Genomic DNA, 10222 nt, shown 5'->3' with positions numbered 1-10222 from the left:
GGGGGAGGGAACCGCAGATGAACGCACAGGTCTGTTCACCGGCGTGAGGAATTAAAAAGCAGCTGGTACCGGAGAGAGACTCCGATCTCCCTCAACGGTCCGCGTCCTTTATTTATTTATTTATTTATTCTTTTATTTGTTTGTTTGTTTGTTTGTGTACGGAGAATTGTGCGTTGATTGAAGATGAACGGAGTGACGAGAAGTCTGTGCACATTTGAGGACATCAAACAACAAGAATATGTAAGTTACACGGGCAAAATGAGGAGCGCTTTTTTAAAAAAAAATCCATTTGTGTCTTTATCAGTTCAGATATGTTTTAAGTTTTATTTTATTTTTTATTTGACATGCCTCTGCTCGTATCAGCTGAGAAACTGTGAATTTATGATTCTACCACCATACTTCAAGCCATCATCAGTTTTAAATATTCTAACTATGAACTCTCTGGTCTTGTTGTCATTAAAGTATTAGTTTCTACCCCCTTCCCCAGATCCCAGTTAGTCCAACAACATCTGTGCCTGTCAAAGATGCCTTGTGTCCCATCACTGAAGGGCTTACAGTTACAGTTGTGACAGTAAGAGCTTTGCATGTGCAGCAAGTGCACCACCTGTCCATGTGTGAAGTTTTAAACAGGATTAATGCCCTGATTCCTGTGTTTACTCTTACACATAAATTAGTGATCATCTCTCTCACGTAACAGTAGATGGGTTTTATTGTCGGTTTAATCATTTACTTCACCTGAATAAGCAAAGTGTTTAACCTGCCCTGAGGTTTATGGGGTTGCGAGGCAACACGACACTTTCGCCTTATCAGCAGACTCCTTCAGTGACAGCTCTACTGATCACATTCCAGATAGCAATCTCTGTAGAGAGTCTTTCTTCTTGATCGGTTTCAATCGGGGGGTTATTGAACACAAAATCTGAGCGTGGTGACATATTGTGATGTCAGTAATGTCAGTGTTCCATATGAAATGTTTAAATATTGTTATGTAACTGTTAATGACACACAACAGGTTAAAGAGCAGTCACACACCTCATTAACTCACTCGTGTGTGTGTGAAGATTGTGTCATGAGGAAATGTGAAACTATATTGTTCTAAATTTCAGGCATTTCAAATATTAACTGATACTACATTTCCATCAGTTTTGTAAATACGCAAAGAAATCCTTATCAGTTGTCAAATAGTCACTCACATCCATCTTGTACTTATCTGATATGAATATTGGGTCAGACTAAATCAAGCGTCAGAGGCGTTTCACCTCCAGCATTCCTGATTGACCGTTCAGGGAAAATTATTAACACCAAAATGTCTCTGTGGTGTTTTATCAGCCCCACGGGGACACATGAGGAGAAGGAATGTGTGTGATGTAATAAGGAAAGGCGCTCAGTGGTGGTTTTGTGATAAATGTAACTCCTAGAACCGAGATAAAAACCTCTAAAGGAGAGGACGTCCAGGATAAGGCCTTTCTTCATGATAATGTGAGACTCAGGACAACCTGTCTGTGGAGGTTCTCATTCATCCAGGTTAGGTCATCCAGAGGTGTTTAAATCAGTCCACTGGACTTTATGAAAGTTCCTTGAAGATGTTTAAGTCGATGTCTTTAGAGAATGCTTCTCTACTCCTCTCTCAAACCATCTGTCCAACTTTCCTCATTTCCGAAATCCTGGGAGCACTGTTTTTTTTTTTACCCATTAAATCACACCACGAGACGTTTAGTGGTCACATTCCGCTTATCTATTGTCATCATCTCACTCAGGACTGTGTGACGTAGCCGGCTGGGGCTGAGCCAAAGCTGACATATGAACTTGTCTATGTAGAGGAGTGACACCTGGTTTTCATACAGCTCAAACCAGAAAAAAGTTTCACAGAGAGATGATTGGATTATTGTTATTAGGTGTTGTGGTTTTCACTGGATGATTCAGTCAGTGTCACATTCCAGGGCTGTGTGAGCGGGATGGTAAAACACCAACAGCCTCTTCCCTTCAGAATTTGCTTAATTTTTAACTGAAGTCTTGTGGATAAGGCTAGTTCCTGAGAAGCCTTTTCTTTTAGGGAATTTTGTACTTAAGAGTTGGTCCCAGCTACTCCCTTTAATAAATCATTAATTGTTTAGTTTATAAAATGCATCCCAATTTCTCAGACTTCCGTAGACAAACTACTTGTTAAAATAATCTCACTATTAAAACCTGGCTTTGAAATGATTGTTGTTTAAACTATTTTTATATTTATCTGATCTTTTTTTAAAACACTTCCTGATCTTTTTTTTTTTTTAAGTTAATGAGTCAGTTTATGTGAAGTTCCTGTTCAGATGCTCACTGTAAGTTTCATACGCATGTACGGGGGACTTTTATTACCCTCACATTAGAACTGACATCCTAACAATACACACACCTTACATAGCTGGTGTTTATAATGCAGTGTGACGGAGGACAGAAATGGCATCTGAGCGACAGGTGTGGGTTGGCAGCGCTTGAGAGGGTCTGGTGACTTAATCGATGATGAAGGAGGAACGTAGGTTGTGTGGTTTTTTTAATAGGTTGTGGTTGATCACACCGTCTGACATCATGTCTATATCGGACGGCCTTCTGCTCTAAAGGACTTGGTCTTCTGTTCATCAGCAACATTCCAGGGTTTGTAGTCATTTCTCAGGTAATTTAACTCGGGCCTGCTGATGCCAAAGACCAAAACAAAGGCATCCTCACAGCCGTAAAGCCTTTCAGCCTGGTTGTATCCAATGAACCTTTGTAAGCATCGGTGCCACCAGCAGTGTGGATGCTGTGTGTGTGTGTGTGAGAGAGAGAGTTTAGTTTCAGGTTTCTGCCCTTTTTAAATGGAATGTGTGTTTTGTGTTGTTGTGTATATCCGTGTGTGTATTTTCCCACGTGTGTACTCGCTGGCATTCGTCACCGTCCATGAGCACATCTAACCGGTCCTTTTGTCTGTGTTCCCTGGAAGTCTAGTATTACAGGTTATCCTCAATGGTGGTTCAGGCTACATTTTTGTGTGCATGTCTGGATATAAAAGAAGATAAATAGTCAATGGTAGAGTCAGGATTAGTCGTGTCATTGTTTGGTATCTGTGACGGGTCAGACGAGTTTTGAAACGATTGGCTCCTTCTTACAAACCCCATCGGGGTTCTCCTGTCGTTCTCTCCACCTCCTCTCCTCCATAATCACTGAGCCTGATTAGAGCTTTCAGGTGTAATCTGAGAGAATTGTTGGCTTTTTTTTTTTTTTTTTTTGCAGGCTGCTTCTTCACTTTTATTGGTCTTATTTTTCTCTTTTTGTTTTCTCCTACATTTTTCAGTCCCTCTCTCCTTCATCCTCCACTACTTGATTACCAGTTGGAAGTAAAGGCTTTCTGTAGGATGTTTAACACATGGTGTTAAACATCCCTATAGACTTACATTATGTTTTATTATTTCATTTAGAAAAATACACACATTCATGTCCACTGACTATTTGACATAACCACAACACAGCAAAACGGAGTAGAAATCCTTTTTACTGAGTTTGATTTAAAAATAGGGCTGCACCCATTGAGTATTGATCAGATGACTATTGATTTTCCGATTTTTTTTTTTCAGGTCCTAAAATTACCCATGAAAAATCTCTAGACTAGAGTAGAGTAGAGTATAACTTTATTCATCCCTTAAGAAGGTTCCATCAGGGAAATTAATTTCTCCGTCGGCCACAGCACAGTAAGTACACAAAACACAGAAAAAGCACACAGAAAGCACCAGCACATAGAAAGTAGTACAACACCAAATAGAAAGATTAATAAATAACCCATCAAGAATATACAAATAGAAAATCATAAAATAGGTATAGAAAAATAAATAAATAAATAAATAAATAAACAAGCCTAGTTAAGTATGGGTATAGTGAAATGTCTATAGTGTTTGCATTGTTTTTGCTGTATTGTGTGTGTCATCCCTCAGCTCTCGTGTGGACTTTCTTCGTCTTCATCTCCCCCAGAGAGGAGTTTAGCAGTTTAATGGTTCAGGGGATTAAGACAAAATTATCATAAACATACTAACTTTATGACATCGTAGTGCAGATAGAAAAGAAACAATGCCTCACACCTTGAGCCTAAAAATCTTTAAAAATAAATGTTTAGAAATGTTTGACCAAAATGAGGCAAAATATTAGCAAATTGCCTCCAACAGGCTTCAGCAGTGGGTTCTGTTGTTTGTCTGCCTGTTAGCACGATTACAAATAAAAAATACATTACAGATTTTCTTGCCATGCCTTTAAGTTCTTAAATTATTTGTCAGTTGTTTTGCTGACCAATTAATCCAACAAATTTTGTGGCACTAAAACTACACAGTGGACCTGGAGGTTATTTGTTTTCTCTTCTACGTCCATATGCTACAGCTCAAACAAGACATGCATTTTAATATGCAGCATATGAAACACGTACTGGTCATCCTCTTTCTGACTGGTTTTATGTGTGCTTGTGTGTCTGTGATTTTTAACAGCAGGACAGAGTTGCTGCCTGTTTCATGTCTCAGAACTCTCAGTGAAGACACAGGAAGTAAACAGAACAAGATGTGTTGGCTGGACTCAGTTACATAATGTCTCTGACCTCTTCCTACACACACACACACACACACACACACACACACACACACACACACACACACACACACACACTGGGTATTGCTTAGAAGGGGGTTCCCTGAGCTGGAGGACACACACCCATTTCCTGTTAAAATGCCGTCTCTCCTGTGAGTTAAAGAAGCTGGCGAGGTTTGTGTATTTCTGAAACACGTATTTTATTTTATTATTTTACAGCTGTACAATGTTTTGTCACCTCCCCCTCATATTGTTGGTTTTCCAGATTGTTTGTGGCCACTGTGAGGTTTGGTTACCATGGAAATGTTCCGTCTTGCTTGAAATTACATTTTCTTCCCACTTTCCCAGAAATCCAGCCTCTTCTTCTAATTGGCTGGGATTGCCAGGAGGGTTTCCGCCTAAAGCCCCTCTGACGTCCATTGCACACAATTTAAATAATACAATCTGTGTCTGTGCAGCTGTGAAAAACCTTCGCTTTCACTCTGACGCTCACACCCCTCCGTCTCTCCCTCCTTCTCCGTCTCACTCAGTGACTGTGACTCAGTCTCTCCTCCTCTTTTTCCTACTCTCCTCCCTCAAAATAGTCTCCCACTGTCTCCCCATCACATAACAGTCTCTTTGTGGATGCACTTCATCGTCCCCTTTGTTCATTGCGTTTCTTTATTCCAGGACGGGTGCAGGCGACTGCGCCTCACGCTGCACAACCAGAACCAGGCAGGTCGGAGCTCAGAGCAGCACAGGGACAAGGTAAGAACTTCCTCCACCTGAGAATAAATCAGGATCCCATCTGGGCTGCAAACAGCAGCAAGGAGGGTGGACCAAGTTGTAGGAATCAGAACTGTTGTAGGAGGAAAAAAAAGACATGACTGAAAACATGGTTTAAATACATGATTTTGCAACAAAATTATATATTGTTGGGTTGAAGATGCTGTGCTAGATTCAAACACGATACCATCTTCATCGTTAATGGATTGAGTGGTTCCAGTTTGCTTTGAGATATGAGGGAGGGTAGCTCACAATGTCAGCAGTGGTACAACTTCCTTTAAAGGTGAAGGTGCTCATCACCGTCTCTATTTGGATCTGAATGTTAATACTCTCAGTGATCATGAGGAATCAGCTGAGGATATACTGTACACGAGCACCACGCCACATTCATGTCCGTAAACTGAACAAAATGAAACTTAACAAAAATGCCATGGATGCCATCTCCAATTACATAGAATAATGGAATAGCTGAAAATCAGTTACGTAATGTTACAGCTGAATTCTTTGGCTTCTGAAGAAGCAGCAGATGTTCATGGGTGAGCATTGTTATGTTGATGGTGAAATGTGTGTAAAGTTAGTCACATACCAACAGGAGTATTTATCTCTAGGAGAAAGGTAATAAAAATGTCCACGATGAAATCACATTTGCCATTTGAAAGAGTAATTTAATTACACTTTTCAAGTGTTATGACGCTGATCTGAGAAATGCTGTGACTCTTTAACATCAGCAACGCACAGTAACTTCTTTATTTCATTATTATTCATTATTACTTCCATCACACTGTTAACTCCTCTGCTCTCTCTTCTCCAGCCAATCGGCCGAGCGTTTGCACTGGTGCAGCCCTCCAGTGACAGGACGACCCTGACCCCCGAACCAGTCAAAGGCACGGAGGAGCAGGTGGAGATTATCAAGGTGGGTGTTACCCGGGGGGAAAATAATAAATGGTTGTGAGTCACTCTTTTGGTCACGTTGCTCTCCTTCATTATTCCAGGTTTATCTAGATGCACGTAAGCAAGAGCAGCAGAAACAACAGCAGACCCTGAAGATGCTGTCAGACGAAGTTTCACAAATACAGGAGGTCAGTCTGGACAGCTTCTACTGCGGCTGTTGCACTAGTGCTCAAACACACACTGGGTTTACTGTTTCTGCTTTTTGTAACAGTTATAACATCATTTTGAATTCCTTCTTGCTCCCTGCCAACATTTCTGTCGATCACTAAATAAATTCCTGTTAGAGGATCCATTGAGTTTGGATATTAAAACATTTAAATACATGTGGTAATACCTCAGTAGTTCACGACGTGTCTTTCACACAGGTGAGATATTGCCTGAAAACCCTGAGGGAGCAAATGGCAGCCAAAAACAAGGTAGGTCTGTTTTGAGCTGCTTTGTTTGCTGCTATTGCCAGCCGTACATCCTGTACGCGTAATGCCGTTTCCTCAACTTCATCTCCGTCTTTCATTCTTATATTCTTCCTTTTCTCATTCCAGCCGATTGTGAATGGGTGGAAAGTTGGTATTCCCTTTAAAAAGAGTTCCTCTTCACCCAAAGGTGCAGCCAAGGCTCAGGTACAGGTGAGCCGATTCTCAGACATACTTTTATTCCCAGTTGTGTATATTTATGGTGTTAGAGTCGCACTCCACTGGTTGTTTTCCTTTTTTCAATACATACCAATCTGATGACTGTAAAACTATCATTTCCCATATGCACATATAGAAAGAGGTATAAATTCAGAGTTAGACAGGTATATGATGCAGGTGAAGAGAGAAAAAAATAAAAGGACAAAAAGACCTTATAGCACCTTGGGGTGTTCTAACTGAAATATGTCTGAATTGTTCCAGCACATGTTGTACCTCTCCTTCCACATGTTTTCGTATCCCGTCCCTCCTCATTGTTTCCAGCATTCCACACATATCTCTCATTTGATAGTTATGTACTGGCCTTGAACCAGGCATTATTAGGGACTACAGCTGTCAACCTTGGTCCATCATGTTTTAATGTCGCTGCGTTTTGCATGAATTCCATCTTTTATGTGTCATGGCTTTTTGACAGAAGTGTTGCTTCAGGGATGTACGCTGACACGCCTGTTCTTAACAACATGACCCAAGGGTCTTTAAAAGAAAGGAAAACAAGATTTTGCATTATGTCATCATAGCATTATTTGTCTATCTGCAAATTTCAATTGCATACTTAGAATTAACATGGCTTTTCTGACAAGAAAAAGAGACTCTGGGGCAAAAACAGGTCTTCACGGGATTCCATGAGTTTACTGCAAATACTAGCTGCTATCTCTAGGACAGTTGCAAGTTAGTGCTTTACATATCTGGAAAGTTTCTCCCCCAAGTACTTCTTAAGCTCAGTCAAATTGGTAAACAGGGAGTGCGCCTTTTCCAAAATTCAAGCATGCATTCATGATGGTTGATGCTTCTACCCGTCAACCCTTTTTTTTCTTTTCGGATGTTGTTGCTGATGTCTCAACACTGATGAAAGTAACATCTGTTGTACTAACATGTCTGGAAAGAAGAAAATAAACTGAATAAATAAATAAATACATGATTGGATGAGAAGATCTTGACTCAAACTTAAAGTTTCTAAGACATAAGACACCACATAAGAAATACTTAATCTTTTCCCTAACAGGAAGCAGATGAGGAAGAAGAGAGAACCAAGCTGAGGGAGGTCAGTAAGCGCTTATATGCACAACTCCAGGAAGCAGAAAAGAAACACCAAGATGAGAAAGAGAGGCTGCAGGTAAAAAGAAAACTTGTGTTTCTACATTCACAATGCCTCATTAGACATGATTCTTTTTGTCTATATCAAAGCCACATTTCATACAAAAGTCACCCTGTTTTTTCCCCACCTCTTCAAGGCTGAAGAGATCAAACTGAGGGAACATCTGAGCGAACAGGAGGAGAAGATTAAAAGCACAGAAGCAGCTTGTGAGAAGAAAGACAAGCGTATTGAGGAGCTCCAGAGGCTGTTGGGAGGCATGGAGCGGGAGAGCGCCGCCCTGCGGGAGACAATCCGCAGTCGCGAGGAAGAACTCTGCGAACTGCGAAAATTCAAAGAGGAGGGCAAGAAAGGGGACCACAGGTCAGCTAACACACACAGACATAAACACACACAACCAGAATAAATGATTCTCTATCAATCGAATCAAGAGTTGTGTCTCTACTCTGTGTGGACCAGGGCTGAGCATTTGGAGAAGGAGGTGGCTGTACTCAAAGAAAAGATCCACCATCTGGATGACATGCTGAAAAGCCAACAAAGAAAAGTCAGACACATGATCGAGCAGGTGAAGCCCACATGTGTGAGACTAAAGCAAACAACTTGTTCATATTTGAACAGGATTTTCTCACTGTGTGACTGTTTGTTTCCTCCTCTGTAGCTCCAGAACTCTCGCATGGTAATCCAGGAGAGGGATCGGGTAATCAAAGAGCTGGAGGAGAAAGTAGCCTTCCTGGAGGCGGAAGTAAGTGATATTTAGTTTCAGTAAAAAGAAAAACCCAGACAAACATTTGTATGACATTTAAGTGGAATTTAGAATGGAAGGTCAGGGTTAAGTGGGAGTGAGTGACAGGAGAAAGGAAGCCTGTCCTGACTCAGCCACCATCTTTAATTAGTATTCCATTACTTGGTTTTATGTGAACTGACCCATGACATCCTGTATGTGCAGAACCGAGAGATGCATGACCAAATGGACTACTATCTTGGAGGTCAACGGTCAAATTCCTACCTTTCATCAGAACGCAACCCCCAAATTGTCTACAGGTAGATTATTTTGTCTTTTGTAAAATGTAATAAAACAAACATAAAATAATTATCTCATAATAAATTTCCCCTTGGGGCGATAACTGTGAAGCGGGCCCACATCCATCACAGTGATGCTGAATACTGATTGTTTGTTACATGCTGTTTCCTTATAGAAACAGCTGATTTCTCTTTTCTTGTCCTCTCAGTAAGCCCATCAAGCCGTCCACCTCCTCAAACAAACCACTCCCTTTCATTAAAGTCATTGAGATCCGATCATGAAGCAACAATGGAGAAAGGAAGAAGGCAAAGAAGATCCCTTCAATGTGGACTGAAACCAAACAACCCAGATCTGCTAGCACGAATATTTAGGATGTCCCATCTGGGCCTCCTAGGCTGCAACTAAATGAAGACTTCAACAAATGTGTTTAAACCACAATCACTCATGAAGGAAACTGGTATTTTGGTGACACACAAGCATTGCTGTGTGTTTGTGCTTGTGCAAAATAGATGAGTGCGTATGTCAGCTTCAAGGTAGAATCACGATGTGCTGATTCAGCTGATGTGTTGATGTCCTGTTCTGTTTTGATCACCTTGTTAACCTTTGAGTCGATGACTTTGATCATGTTATAAAACAGAAGTGTTGAGCTAAACGCAGAATGGCAGACCTTTCTGCATATGTGGGTCATAACATCATAAAGTCTGTATATACAGTAGTATCGTAGCAAAGAAAGCTAATCTAATAGTTCAGTTATAAGAAATTATTTACCGGATGGTCTACATCACTGTTCTCATGCATGACTCTGTTCTGCTCTGAGTGAGTAGTATGATGCTTTAAACACTTAAATACTGACTGTAATCTGTGTAAGGCCAATGCCAAGAAAATATTTGACATCACTTCTTTACAGAAGTGTCATTCTTTACATAGTACTTGTTGTTTCAGTTCCCTGCCTTGTTTTGTAGAAAATATAAATTGTGATTTGATTTCTGCTTAATGACTTTATATTTATTTATATTAATAAAAGCTGTAGCTGGATGGAGCAATATTTTTATTGAGTACATCCTGATATTCATTAAAAACAATTAAAAATAAATGCAAAGAAACTCGACTTTTCACTGGAATTAAGGCCTA

General features: G+C 40.4%; 1 protein-coding gene across 3 annotated transcripts; it reads left to right on the top strand.

Annotated features, from left to right (window-relative positions):
- Positions 1–31: 31 nt before the first annotated feature.
- Positions 32–10126, top strand: tuft1a (tuftelin 1a). 3 transcript variants are annotated; one of them, XM_068323121.1, is made up of 12 exons: positions 32–240; positions 5245–5322; positions 6152–6253; positions 6333–6419; positions 6657–6707; positions 6831–6908; positions 7981–8091; positions 8210–8433; positions 8530–8635; positions 8729–8812; positions 9017–9111; positions 9300–10126. In XM_068323121.1, the coding sequence occupies exons 1-12, from the start codon at positions 184–186 to the stop codon at positions 9370–9372; spliced, it is 1146 nt and encodes a 381-aa protein (XP_068179222.1). In that variant the 5' UTR covers positions 32–183; the 3' UTR covers positions 9373–10126. The 3 variants fall into 3 exon arrangements, with proteins under 3 accessions (XP_068179222.1, XP_068179223.1, XP_068179221.1); XM_068323122.1 differs by having other exon boundaries at positions 33–240; positions 6831–6914; positions 9267–10126; XM_068323120.1 differs by having other exon boundaries at positions 34–240; positions 6831–6914.
- The last annotated feature ends 96 nt before the right edge of the window (positions 10127–10222 follow it).

The sequence above is a fragment of the Antennarius striatus genome, chromosome 9 (genome assembly GCF_040054535.1).
Source record: "Antennarius striatus isolate MH-2024 chromosome 9, ASM4005453v1, whole genome shotgun sequence".
NCBI classification, from domain to species: domain Eukaryota; kingdom Metazoa; phylum Chordata; class Actinopteri; order Lophiiformes; family Antennariidae; genus Antennarius; species Antennarius striatus.
Note: the sequence above shows the minus strand (reverse complement) of the source record. Positions and strands in the feature narration are given on the sequence as shown.

Coding starts and splice junctions, on each gene's coding strand:
- tuft1a (XM_068323120.1), top strand. CDS start 184: ATGAACGGAGTGACGAGAAGTCTGTGCACATTTGAGGACATCAAACAA. Junction 6,420..6,656: donor AAGTTTCACAAATACAGGAG/GTCAGTCTGGAC, acceptor TCTTTCACACAG/GTGAGATATTGCCTGAAAAC. Junction 8,092..8,209: donor ATGAGAAAGAGAGGCTGCAG/GTAAAAAGAAAA, acceptor CACCTCTTCAAG/GCTGAAGAGATCAAACTGAG.